This window comes from Agelaius tricolor, unplaced genomic scaffold, assembly GCF_023055355.1.
Source record: "Agelaius tricolor isolate 1412-34295 unplaced genomic scaffold, bAgeTri1.0.p SCAF_27, whole genome shotgun sequence".
Classification (NCBI taxonomy): Eukaryota; Metazoa; Chordata; class Aves; order Passeriformes; family Icteridae; genus Agelaius; species Agelaius tricolor.
This window is the reverse complement of record NW_027269287.1, coordinates 8,115,715-8,130,007: the sequence shown is the minus strand read 5'-3', so window position 1 is coordinate 8,130,007 and position 14,293 is coordinate 8,115,715. Positions and strand designations below refer to the sequence as shown.

The following is a 14,293-nucleotide window of genomic DNA, read 5'->3' as shown; positions in this document are numbered from 1 at the left end:
TCTGTTTCTTGGAAGGCATGTATGAGTAATGGTATGCACACCAGACTCCTGTTAGGTTCAGCAGGAGTTTCAAGGGTCAAATCCAGTGTGATGGATTTGCCCCTGAAGTTTTGAGTGGGGAAAAAAAAGATACTGTGAATATGACCTTTATTAAAATATCGTTGTTAACTGTAAAAAACATTAGATAGGTACATAAAGTTAGAAATTCCACATGCATTTATATTTCTCTGAATTATGATTAAATACTTTCTTCTTGTCTCCATTTACTAACTGCCCTTCTCACAATACCTTCTAGTATCATACTAGTACAAGCCAGCTGTTGCGAAAAATGCAGTCTAAAACAATTGATTGAGGAATGATGTGATTGGTTCTTCTATCCTTTTGTTATTTTGAAGACAGTTAAAGGCTTTGACAAAGTAGAAAAAAGGTCTTCCACAGACAAAATCCGTGTTGTTTGCTTTGCTCAATTGCCTTTTTTTTCTCCCTTCTCTCTATCTGACTGTAATGTGACACCAATGAGTAGAGAAAACTGATCACTGCTGCTGAAATCAGTAACAATCCTCTGCAAAAGCAGTAGAAGGTTTAGTTTTATGTACACTTGCTTCACTTTATTTTACATTAAAATGCTATATTTTGCCCTTAATGTCAAAACTCAGTCTGATTTTAATTTTAGTTTTCCCCTCTAGATTTATCATTTGTATATTTAGTATCGGTTTTGTGACCTGCAGTGAGCTCTCAGAAATTAACTCAGAGCAAAAGAAACAAATCTCACAGTAGCTGTACTTTTCAACAGCTTATTATAGTAGTTCTCATTTCTGTATCTGCAAAACCATGCTAAATTGTTCATTAATATATTTCTAATTATTTACCGATAGAGCCAATAACTAATCATCGTCTACTTCTTGACAATGTTCTGTGCACAAGGAATTGCCTAGATTTGTAGAGGACAAAAGACTAATCAGAAATCGAATAGAAAACCTCTAAAGGCTTTCAGTGCCTTTCTTCTATGTACATTTGCATTTATATTCAGATTTCTTAATTAATTTTTGGGCTAGCAATCCCTCATCTGGAGGAGTATATTTTACTGAAGTTGAACTGTTTTGCTTGAATTTGTATTTCCTGGATCAGCCATTCAATCAAATATGAGTTCTCTCAAGTAATTTTTTTATTCAAATAAGGAATATGAATTTTTCACCCAAAAGTTTACATTTAGAGTGACATATCCTGTGCATGGCAATGGAGTGTTTAATAGCTTGCAGTCTTTTTTTCCTCAGTTGTACCTGAGAGATGCATTGTTCCATATTATTTGTTCTTTATTTGCTGTAATTTGTTGTGTATTTGTAATTAAATGAGAATTTCAGAAACAAAGAACCTGTTCTTAGTGCAAGGATAAGCTCTTGTAGGTTGTAATTATTTCCATTTACAAACGTACAGGTTTCACTGTATTTGGCAGTAAGAATTGCCACAAGGCTAGCGGTGTTTTAGAGTAGCTTTTAAAAGCTCTCTGTCCTTCTGCTGGTGGCTGTAAATCCCCCAGTGCTGCTCCTTGCAGATCATGCAGTGCAAACCCAGGCAGGAGATTTAAAGCAACATCCTTCAGAAAACTTGTGCTGGAAAAGCCTTTCAGAGAGAAAGAGTGATTAGAAAGCATTTTGGTCCCTAGAAAGCATTTTGGTCATAAAAAGCCTTGCAGAGAGAGAGAGAGTAATCATTGCAGCCCTTAGAAAGCATTTTGGTTACATGCAGAGATGTCTCATTCACTTAATCTCACTTCTCCTCCATGGCTTGGAAAAATAGATGGATATCTGTGTTAACCTTTTACAGTTTTGTCCTTGGTACTCACTGGTGTAAGTGACTTCTTTCTTCTGTGTGTACTTCTCTCTTTGTAGCAATATAAAGGACATCCACTCAGTGCTTGAAGTGACAGTTTACGATGAAGACCGCGATCGAAGTGCTGACTTTCTAGGCAAAGTTGCTATACCATTGCTGTCTGTAAGCTTCATTCACCTGACATACTGCTCTGAATTTTTCCAGCTGAAGGAGGGAAAGAGAAAAAAAAATAAAATTTGCAGCTCTGAGTCTGTCATTTCTAAACCAAGGTCTGTAATAAGAACACTAAAATTTTAACATACTCTATTCACGGCCATGTTGAATCCCATGATAGTTAATTTTTCCTGACAGACTCGGTCCTGGTAATGAACAGGTACTTGTCAGACTTGCCACAGTTGTTTTGGGTTCTCTGTCAGTTTCAGCAGCTGGGGGTCAGGGGTCACCGGGGGGGTGTATTCAGCGGAGACCGCAAGACAGACGGCTGTCATGTCCTTTTCCTGCAGATTCAAAATGGTGAACAGAAAGCCTACGTCTTGAAAAACAAGCAGCTGACAGGGCCAACAAAGGGGGTCATCTATCTTGAAATAGATGTGATTTTTAATGCTGTAAGTCTTAACTTTGGGTTTTTTTGTACTGCTAAAGAGTTCAGTTTCATGAAAGCTTTTGTTCCTGATTTGTAGAGAATTTCTGTCATTCCTCATTTTCTCTAAGCCTTGATGTATACTACAGAATACTCTTCTGCCACTGCTTGGAACACCCACTCTTTTTGTTGCTGCTGCTGCTGGTATTGCTGCTAATGTACAGAGCAGCAACTCTTGTCTCTGTGTATGCTTATGTGTCCCGAGCTTGGCAGCCATGACTTTGAAACTTGGTAAATTTTGTGAATTGAAGCTTGTGTAACTAGTGAGGAGCAAGTAAACTTGAAATACTGACATGCATTTTAATGCATAGGTGAAAGCCAGCATACGAACCTTAATGCCCAAAGAACAGAAGTACATTGAAGAGGAAGACAGACTGTCTAAACAGGTAAAGAGTAAGGAAACACTAATCCCTTCTAAAATCCTTAATATCAAGTGTGTGCATTCAAATATCTGGTATCCTACTGCTGAGAGTAAAGAATAACATTTTCATTACCTGTTTACAAAAGAATATGATAGGTTGAGAAGTCAGAAATGGAATACACAGGTTTAATGTGTCTCCTCTATAAATTGCTGCCTAATTTCCATGAAATACATGAATAAGAACACAGTTGAAACCATCAGGTTTCACACATATCAGATTATTGCACAGGTGCATGTAAAATAAGTCTTGCATTAATTTTTGCTGTTAACTTCGACCCAAAAGTTCTCCATTTGTTGCAAGGTAAAGAGTCATCATTCTTTTAGCCAAATTTCAAGGAAGTTACTTGACTAAGGTTTGAATCAAAGCTGATAGCAGACTGAAACTCTTTGGAATCCCAGGAACAGGAAATGTCTTGACTCCTTTTTCCTCTGAATATTTTTGCTACACACAGTTTTAATGCTTCGGTAAAAAATTATTTAAACACACATATTCTTCTGCACTCAAACTACTTTGGCCTCATTTTTTCTTGTTCCACAAATGTTGTATCTTAAATTGAGAGAATTTGTTGGACTATGGGAACAAGATTTTTGTTGTTTTCAGTGAAAAGTCAAAGGTCTCAGAACTGCTTTCTTTGTTTCTGAAAGCCTGCATTCTTAAGCATGGTTTAGATTATCTGCTGGATGAATTTTATATCAGTTTATGATGTAGTTCATAAAACAAAACATTTCAAGCGGCAAAATATTTCTTTATTTGCAATTTTGAGTAATGCAGTTACTAAAGCTGAATTTTGCACTACTATTCCATCAAAGAAGCAACAAAACCTTTTACTCAAGATTCATTCTTCTTCTTCTTTTCATAAATGAAAATGGCATTGTGGCTTTTGCAGATGGCAGGAGTGACCATTTTCTATGTGTCTCAGTACACACATCATTCACTGGTTTGTCCACTTTTTGTGGTGAGGTGTGTTGCCATTTTAGAGGATATAAGTACATTTTCCTGAAACAAAACCTAGAATTGTTATGTCTTACATATATGTAATTTGAAAGTATGTAGATTACTTTGGTAAATACTTTAAACAATGCTTTCAAAATAAATCAGAGAGACAAATTTGTTAAAAATGTTAAATGGTGCAGATATCTTAATTACATTAGAGCAGTGGTGTTGCATGGTTTCAGGTTAGTGTCCTGCAGCATCTTTTTATTAAAAATGGCCAGCATTTGTTAAAGGCTTAATGAAAATGAAATCTAATTAATATAATAATATGTGAAATTTTGCAAGTGGTGTTTGAATGCTGAACAATTTTTGTACCATCTAGAATTAAATTCAATAAATACCGATTGATAAAATTAGCAAATTCTCTCTCTTCCAAGTCTCAGATTTTAAATTAACTTGCTCAATTTATGAGATACAGAGCTTAGTATTTTCTCAGCCTTTCACCCAAGTTAAGAATGACAGTATTGTTAGCGTGAGCCTCTCCTGAATCTTTTTGGTGTTTTGAAATATTTTCAATCTTTCATCTTTTTTAACAGCTACTGTTAAGGAACTTCATCCGGATGAAGCATTGTATCATGGCGCTCGTTACTGCTGTCTGCTATATTAGCAGTTGTTTTGACTGGGATTCTCCTCCAAGAAGTCTAGCTGCTTTTTTGGTATGATCTTGTTTATACAATTTTTAATCATCCCAGTGTGTTTGTGCTCTAGACTGAGAGACAATACTGTGTAGATTGGTGGTTTCTTTTTAATTTATTTAGAAGTTTGCATTATGATAATATCATCAGTCACGTTTATTCCATTTTTAAAAAAAGTAATTAAGTTTAAAATGTCATGCAAACAAGATAGAGTGATTTTTAAAATTTATAATTGTATATTTATAGTAAAAATGTAATTGATTTTATAAGGTGCAAGCAGGTGATGCAAATCAAAATAGAGTCAGTGAGCTATGGATAATATATTTTAAGCTTCTCACAAATGATGTCCATTAAAATTTGTTTGGTCCCCTTGCATATTGAAAAATGACTCTCATTATATTAATTTCTCATTATTTATTCAAAGTATTTTGATTACTAATTATTCAAACGTGGTGTTCCTAGAAAAAAAAGTCCACCAAAATAAAACAAACCCAACTTTAAAACCATAAATGCAAACAAATTAGTACCTTTTAGGCAGCAAGCTCTGGTCATAATTTTTAGTGAATGGTTTTAAGTGAATTTGTTTTTTGCAATTTAAACAAAATTGCTATTTCTTCAGGAATATTATCTTCATTATTATTAACCTTATTTTTCTGTTAAATTTTAAAAATTCCAAGCACAATTGTAGATTGCAGTGTGTTACCCAGATAAATACCTCTTTATTTTTAAAATCATAAGAGCTACAAACAAAACCATTATTTTTTCATTACAGAATAGAAATGTATGCATGGACATACTTTCTGGAATTTCAAAGTTTTTTTAATTGGCTGAGAGATACTGAGGTTAGTAGCTGCTCCACTATGATTATGAACAGGGAAGGGTTTTGGTATAACTTTGAATAATTATAGACGTCATCTGGTGACAGTACTTTTTACTTGGGTGCCTGAAGGTCAGGTGCCTCAAATTTGAAGAAATCAAACCAGACTTTGGTAGCTGGCTGTGCAGTAAAATGGGGTAGTTGGGTCTGTCACTAAATCATGCTGTTTTGCAGAAAGTTTCTCCTAGCAGGGCTCCATTTTTATTGTGTTGCTTGTTAAACCCTTGGTTGCCATGTTCATTGGGAGTACAGGAGATACATGTGCTATTCAAAGAAGCAGGGGGCTGTACTTTTGCCAATGTCTGTAGTGATGGCACTGTGTGAAAAGACAAAATATGCTTGCTACTGTTTGCTGTAGAGAGGTGATCTATCATTTCAGTTAACAGTAATCAACACTTCATAGGAAAATGCAGGTTTCAACGTAAAACTCAAATGTTTCATATTGCTATTACTGCTTCAGCTCATAAGTATTCATCTCTCTAAGTCAGATTTTAATGTGGGTATGGAACACTGTTGCCAGTGGAAGAAAGGAAAATGGAAAGACATCCTATTCTTTGGGCAAATTGTTTTTTTCCCGATGGCACACTGCTGTGGCTGTGGAAGTAGTGGTGTTGCTGTTAAAATGTAATTGTTTCTGGTCATAGAAAAAAATCAGTGTCATAAGAAGTAGTAGAAGTAGTAGTAGTAGTATGTAAAACAGAATTTAAGTAGGGAGGCCATTAATCAGTATATGTTATTATTATAGTTACAGTGTATTGCAGTAGAAACATTTTCCTGGTTATATTTTTATAGATATGTTAATATTTTTCATATCTGTTTATATAGGGAGACATATATTAAAAAAACCCCTGATTTTCTTGGTTTTCTTACAATATTTTTTTTGCTTATATAGGTGTTGCAGTAAATTTTTATTATTATATCAGTACTGTGATTGTACAGATGTATTCCACTTCTGCATCCTGTGCTTTTTGACCTGATATTATCCTCTCCAAGGATCAAATCATTCCTCTGTCAGGCAGAAGAAGTCTTTGCTAGCCAAGTCAAATTTATGTGAATTTTTTTCATGATTATAAGCTTTGGGTTTAGATGGTTTCTAGACTTTCATAGGCTGTTGAAATCTCAAGAGTGATTCACTTGCTTGTGTTATGATGAATTATACCTGCACTAGGGTTATATTTGCATTTAATAGTATATAAAATTAATGTATGTATATGTTTCATTTTCTCCTCACTATTATACAAATTATATCTCCTTGTGAAGTTGTCTTCTAGAGGCTAGAAAATCTCACATTGAAATGTCAGTTCCAGAAAGGAGATGAGAAACAGGCTGTTCTGGGGGTATTCAGCTCTTTAGCCAGAAAAAGAAACAACATAGGAGAAGTTAAGCTTTAAACTAACCACTTCTTCTATCCTATTGGATTTGAAAATATACTGTGATGGGTGAATCCTGATACAGAGTTACAGTCATTTCACCTAGGTTGCATATGTAAGGGTTGATTTTGTGTATCTCCCAATGCCCCATGTTCTTGGCATTACAATCATGGATACTTTTTTACCGTGTGACTTTTTCTTTCTGATGGGGATATGGGGGACCATAGGTGAAGAAATTCTGGCAGAATAGCTCAGTTTCCAAAAATGTAATTTCTAAGATTGATTAGGAAAGGAGAAAGGTTTCTCTTGGAAACCTACAGAAAACTTTGATTAATATGTTAACTATAATAAGTTAGTTACCTGCTTCATATGCCTTCTGCACTCTTCACTGCAGTTCTTTTTAACGTCATTCTCCTCGGAAAGTCACACTGTTAGTTGCCAAGGCTTGAAAGGGCTTGCTGATTATTTACATTCCTGAGCTTATCTGTCTCAAACTTTTACATTATTTGGGACATTTTAGGTACAGAAATGTCGTACTGAAGATTTAGGATGATTCTTTCCAAAATCTGTTCAAAGGCATCAGGTCAATGACCAGTGTTGCCTGTGCTGTTCATAGACATACAGAAACTCCAAGTTATGTTTTCAATGTTCTAGATTATGTATTTCCTTAACTAAACATTATTTTACCTGTTTCTGTTAAACTTCATAAACTCATCACTTTCACTGGGGATTTTTTCTGAATAACTGAGAGTTTTCACTCCATTTCGTATTTTTATGCTGTGGTAATTTGTTATTTTTCAGATACTTAAAGATATTAATAAATAGCTCATGAACCATAGGTTGATCTTGCTAGCATATGACTTTATCTTAAAGCAATTAGAAAATTCTGTATTCCCTCCTGATTTTTTCTATTTATTTCCTGTTAAATAAAGGAAGTGCATAGCAACAACATTAATTTAATATTTGAGTTCCAGAACAGCTTTATTATGTCACAAGTCTATGCTGATAAAGAATGTGTTATGTCCTTATATTTATGCTTCTTAAGACCTAAATACAGTGGGAAAAACCAGAATATGTAGAAAGCATTTGCTATAAAATCACATCTTTTTCTCTGTTTAAAACAGACCTTTGCAGTATTTAGCATTTAATTTTTTTTTATTACTATTTGGTAATTAATATGGTACGTTTCAGGAGGAAGAACTTTAGTAAAGTATGCAAAAGTGGATGTTTTTTCTTCAGATTAATCCACTGTGGGCACTGAAACGTCTGCTAAGTTTGGCCTTATTTCCATCAGCTTCTTAACCAGACATTTCTGTTCTTATAGATGTCAGTGGGTGCAACATGAGGGGAAAAAGGTGTGTATTCTTTTTTTCCGATACTAGCAATTCTCTAATGATACTAGCAATTCTCTAATTCTCTAGCAATACTGTAATGAGCAGAAAAATAATTGGACAATGGGGCTATCAGTAAAAGGACACACTTCAGGTGAGTCAGTGAATTATTTGATGGGACAAACTTTAATCTTGAAATGGGATTGTAAATAATTTGTGCTACCATCTATCCATTTGAAATTCTTTTAACCATTTTCAGTCATTATACAGTAAGTACTGCTGTGTTTAACATTAACATTTGATACACATTTAATTTCTGTAGTGCTCCATGGTCCTCAGGGAGCTTTGCTCTAGTGCTACAGAAGAGAGACAAAGTATTGATCAGTTAACATTTCAGCTATGTATGTTGCAAAATTAATGAAAATGCCAGACAAAAATGTCAGAGTGCACAAAAAGTTAAAATTTAAATTTGGTAGTTTAATGAAAAGTTTAAGATATGCATTATCAAAAATATCCCTTTTTCATAACTGAGTAATTAAAGAGAACCATGTATTTTACTTAGAAGTACACTCAGTGTGGACTATGAGGGAATATATAATCTTCAAAGTGTTTAGTATCCCAAAATGGCTTCGGTAAGGTCCTTAATTGCCTACTTGAGCAATGAGCTCATTATTTTACTCGTAAAATAAACTTACTTTGTTTCTCACTTGGAAGCAGAGTGTCCTCACATGATGAACATACATGTTAGCCTCAAATTAAAGCTTCTTATGAACACATTCTCCTATTTCTGTTCTTATTCCTTTCATTCATTCTATATGTGTACATGCACACACAGAGAAGATACTTTTCTTTCTTTTTCAGCCTCTCAAATATTGATAAAATGACTCTCCCTGCATCCACGTCATTTGTCAGGTCTAACTCACCTTCACTTTGTCTTCTAACGTTACAGAATTAATGTATGAAAATGACATAATGGCATCCCTAGCTTTTGATTAAGTGTTAGTTCTCTTGCACATATGCTTTTTAGTTCTGGTGGTGTCACATTAATTAATTGAAAAGGAAACAGGATTTAAAAGAACTGGTTCCTAGAAGGATATGAGACAGAAAGAAATTTCATCAATTTACTGAGCTTTTCCTCAGTAAAAAGGGAAGCAATCACTACTGTGTATTTTGGAAGCAGTGTCACTCAAAGAAGAAAGACAAAGGTTATGTTTCCAGAGAGACTTGGTATGATACCATCAAGGGCTGGAATGCATTTGTCGTAATTATTACATATTTTCCTTATTTTTTGACACTGTAATTGTAAGAGAATGAGAATTTCACACATATTAAAAAACTTGTAGATGTTCCCATCGTGGATACTATTACTGAGGATACAACCTTCAAATAGGTTTTTTTTTGCTAAACCTGGGTGAAATGTATCATCAAATTTTCCTTGCCATCTCTTGTCTAGAATTTGAAATTTGAATAAGTGCTGGTTAGGTAGTTGGAGAAGCTTTTCTTATCTCCCCAAAAAAGCCTTTCCAAAAATTGCTGTTGCTGTCAAAACTGCCTGTTCTCAAAAGATTTGTGGAGGTAACGTGTCATGACAATGGCAAGGCCAGGAACAAGATTAATTTCTGATGCATGTTACACACATGTGTAAGAGTCTTTCAGCTTTTTGTCATTTGTATCCAACAGCTTAGAAAAATAAGTGGACCAGACTGCTGTGGGGTTTGGTGGGGTTGTTTTCCAAAGTAAAGGAGAGAAAAAGAAAAGTGGTTTAAGTTCTGTTTCCCTTCCTCCTATTTTTCTATATATCAGCAGAACTAATGTTGGACCCCTTCAAAATTACAATGGAATTTAAGCTTTTTACAACTTAGCTATACTTTGTGCCGGGCTTTAGGAGGTGGAATAGGAAAGAAAAAAATAGCGGAAAAAACTGGTATATAGGACCAAAGAGATCCATTAGCTATTAATATTGAAAGAACATACTAGCACCAGCTATGATTAAAAATACAGCTCTTAACTATAACAAATGAGTAATGATACTGGTGTGGAAAACCTACTGTCATCAGTCCACATCTTTTGTTTTGCAAATTGTGTGTTTGCAAATCTGATACAAAGAAAGACTCGGGAATATTTGTAATGTAAAGCCTCTTTAAGTATTTTATTTTGTTTGTAAAAAGTCACTTTCATTTTATTTTCTTCACAGAGTGACTGCATACTTGCTGAGCCAGTTTAACAGTGAGATTTATTGCCCAAGCACAGACCTGTGCCATTTTCAGTAATGTAGAGCATCCTGTGTGCTGTCCAGCTACTGTCCCAGAAGAGTATGTGTCTGTCTTAGGTTCTCTGTCATTTCTGCCATCACCATCCAGGTGACTGGGGTGCCCACCCAAGGGTGTCTAAAATGTCACTAGCTCTACCTTTAAGCACTTTAATTGCTCCCATAGGTGTTTATTTTACCTGCATATATATTTTAGTACCTAACTAGATGCTGTTCTGAATTTCTTCATAATCTTAAGGCATTAAATCTCGAAAACACCTATGCTGTATGGGGAGTTACTTTCCTTATTTTGTGTTTTATCAAACAGGAATACACAGCAGCATAAAACATTGGTATCCCATGTCTTAGACTTTTCCTTCAATATTATACCATTTTCCTCGTATATTCTCCTTTGAAAGCTGACAGTATTCTGAAAGTATTTAACTACTAAACCTTTTTGGATGCTATTGTAACTTGATACATCAAAAAGTCTGGTGGATGAAAATTTGGTTGATGAAAAATTGTGGAAGTTGACAAAAACTATTATTCATTCTCCTGTTTTTGGGATTACCTAAAAAGTTCTAAAAGCAAGCTTGGATTTCCTGTTAGGACAGTGATGTGACTAGAAATCTGGGCAGCCAATTAGTGTGAGTTGCAGTCTTACTCTGCAGTATGTTTCTGATCCCCCACTGCCTGGTGTAACTGGGCAGAGTTGCAGAGTGGACCATTGGGCCCAAAGGGAGGGCTTGCATTGCATCACCAATTCTTACTTGTACTCTCCTCTGCAGTGCAAAAAACAGTACTGAATGAAAATATTAGCACTTGAAGGAATTCAGACATCATTGACTCTGAATTTGGATAATTACTTAGTAGCTTGGGTGTTCTAAGGTAGTTGTGTACCCTATCATCCTCAGGTTCCCTGAGATGCTATTTTACAGTTATCTCAGAAGATCTTGGCCATTTAAACTTCCATGACTTAGATACTGCACATGATTGAGTTATAAGATATTTTTTCATCATCTTTTAATGATAAGTATTTATGAGAACCAACACATTATGAAGTCACATTACAGAGTGTTTTACTTCCTTTTTATTTTAGTAGGAATGGGTATTGTAAGGTTTGTTTTGAAGTGAGAGAACTGTAGGACACACTGATTTCTTTGGGCCATTCAGTAGTTAAAATAATGTAATGTCATGGTTTTGCCAAAAGTTGCAATGTAGTAACAAAAGAAGCAGATATGTTGTATTTTGGTAAGAAAAGCTCAAGTAAGGTAAATCAGACAGAGAAGCAATTTTTTCAAATCTTTTGAAAATACAGTGTGCAAAAGGCTTAGAAAGGACAGAAATTAAATTCAGAAATTAAAATACCAGTTTCTTCCTATTGCTACTTAAGGAATCTTCAGTGTACTTATCCCTCTAGAGTTGTTTCTTTAGTAGGTATGTAACTGGTAGGTGATGACATAAGTGTCTCAGTGGAAGAATTAAGAAAAAAAACCCGGTTCTTTTCAATGTGCTAGATTTTACTGGAGTGAAAACATTTTAGACCATTTTCTAACATTTCAGATATGCATTTCTATTGCCTATATTGTTTAATTCACAATTTTATAATTTCAGTTTTGGTAGTTGAATGAGAAATCCAGACTGTTAACATAAAAAAAGCCTCAGAGCATATGTTTTGTCTACTAGTGACACATAATGCTATATGACTAACAGTAATTGCCTTTCTTGATGATGTAAGTAAAGCCTTTAAAAAAACAACCGTAAGTAGCCATTGCAAAACTTATATGTAAAGTTTTTCTTTTCCTAAAGAGGGACTATCTGCCACACCTAGCTTTATCCTATGTTTTTAGCAAAAGAGAGATGCTGCATGCTTACCATTCTATAAATGTATGGTTTGGACCTGGAAAGTGTTTGAAAGTGTTTGTTTCATTCTTGTAAATCCCTGGTGGGTCATGATGCTGTTTGTGGTGATGATGATACTCCACATGTGAGGGGGACTTGCAATGCAAGAAGCTTTGTTTCCAGTGGAATTCCACTGAGATACATAGGGAAGTCCTGTGAAAGCAGTGGTCTTTTACAATTGTATTTTGTCAGAGATAGGAAAATTTCCTTGTGACAGAGTGTGAAAAAGCCATAGCACTAGAAGTTGTCCCTTACTTGGGATAACGAGTCTGTGCATTGAGCAGATTGTTTTGATGTCAAGGGGACAAATCTCTGAAGGGCGCCGTTGCAGAAAAACACTTATGAAGTTTACAAAGGGTGGATATTTTTACTTTTCTTCTAAATTATGTATGAATTATACAGAAGTTTATTAGCATAATTTTTATTGTATAGTTTAAGTCAAGGCTAATGAATTTGCCACTCAGGTTGTTTTCCATCCCTGAAAAATTAAGAAAACATTTTCCAAAAAAATAGTGCTTTCCTGAACTACTTTTCTATGTGCTTTTCTCCTATCCCTCCCAAGGTAGCACCTAAAGATCTTGGTGACAAGGGTGAATCATGCAGATTACTGTCCAGAAAGAATGTTTTCTTAAATTTCTCAATTAAAGGCCAAATTTATGGTTGCAGTTTTATGAAGAAAATACTCTTGGAGCTTTTGCCACATCTCTGGTAAAGCCTGCATGTTTGCAATGGCCTATCTTGCACAGTAACTTCTTGTACTGGTCACGGCAATATAAAGAGGAGCAAAAACTGCCTTAAAGATCATTTTAGTTAAGCATCAATGCAAGAAACAGTGTCATCTAGATAATTTTTAAATATGTGGAACATTTAACAGTGTGACAGAATGTTAAATTTTTACCAAGTATCATGCTTAAGTGATTTAACTACTGCAGGAAAGAAGAATTTCAGTTGACCTTGAAGTAAAAAGCCTGTAAATGTCATAACCATTTGTTTGATGAAAGCAGGAGGTTTTTTGTTTGGTTTTTTTGTTCACCTTTTTTACTCTTAGAAAGAAAAAAAAATATGTTTATACATGCAATCTGTTTAATACTTTGCAATAAACAAGATGACATCATTTAAAAAATATTACTTATTTTGGGTTCAGTGGCAGACTGTATTTATTCCAGGATAAGTATTAACACTTACCAGTAGAAATAACTAATGTTGTGACTCCAATTGTTACTGAAGAGAAAAAAAATTAATAGCTGTAAGCCAAATGGCTGCTGCTGATGTTGAATAGACTTACAACTGTATGGCAGATCTGTGAGTTTGTACATTTTCATTGTTAACATCTATGCTATTACTGTTGCTCTGAAGTTACAAGAAACCAACTGCTTTCCAGGTGTACAAGTACTCTATGGGGAACATAGATTCTCAAAAAAAAACCCAAAAAAACCATTATTTAGTCTTATTTATTTGGGATTGACCACTACTCTCACAGCTGTTATTAGCACTGCAGAGTTATCTGTTAAAAATGACATTATGTAATTGGAACTTCTGGTATTTCCTTACATTTCTCCTCAGTTCTTACATGCTTGTGTCTGTTAGGCTTTTCTTGCTCTGTTTCTTCCTGGTGCTCATTTACAAGGCAGAGAAAAAATCTCTTCCTTATCTCAGACCAGAAGGCACAGGTGCATGCATTTGAATCTTTATTTTCCAATGACAAATCCTTCATTTTCCAGGAAAAGTGTGTTTTTTAAAATTAAAACCAACCAGTTCCTGGGTAATCAATACTGTAAGGGATACCAATAATGTTTATTAAAGCATGTTTTCCTTTAAAAAGAAAGACTGAGTAATTTTTGATTAATGTATAGTATTCTTGTTGCACTTTTATCTTGAAGAAGAAATGATACCTGCAGATAATGTATTCCTTTAACATGAGTTAAATTTAAAAGTAGGTTTTTTAATATTTGCCATCATATTAATTATTACTTGCTTAAAGCACTGTTAGCAGAAGGATTCTGAGTTAATAAACACGTCATAGCATTAGTGTGTAAAACACAATA

At 34.6% G+C, this 14,293-nt stretch overlaps 1 protein-coding gene across 8 annotated transcripts in view; it reads left to right on the top strand.

Annotated features, from left to right (window-relative positions):
- MCTP1 (multiple C2 and transmembrane domain containing 1) overlaps window positions 1-14,293 on the top strand; it is a 212,687-nt gene that overhangs the window by 110,716 nt on the left and 87,678 nt on the right. For 6 of the 8 annotated variants that reach the window (XR_011682564.1, XM_071448671.1, XM_071448670.1 and 3 more), the window contains 4 exons: window positions 1,890-1,992; window positions 2,334-2,435; window positions 2,782-2,856; window positions 4,422-4,541. Coding sequence is in view for 7 of the 8 variants with exons in the window: in XM_071448671.1 (XP_071304772.1) it covers window positions 1,890-1,992; window positions 2,334-2,435; window positions 2,782-2,856; window positions 4,422-4,541 (400 nt within the window). In the remaining variant the exon portion in view is untranslated. Of the gene's footprint in view, window positions 1-1,889; window positions 1,993-2,333; window positions 2,436-2,781; window positions 2,857-4,421; window positions 4,542-8,091; window positions 8,123-8,188; window positions 8,253-10,292; window positions 10,313-14,293 lie in introns of those variants that run through there. The other 2 variants (XM_071448675.1, XM_071448676.1) reach the window with 2 other exon arrangements.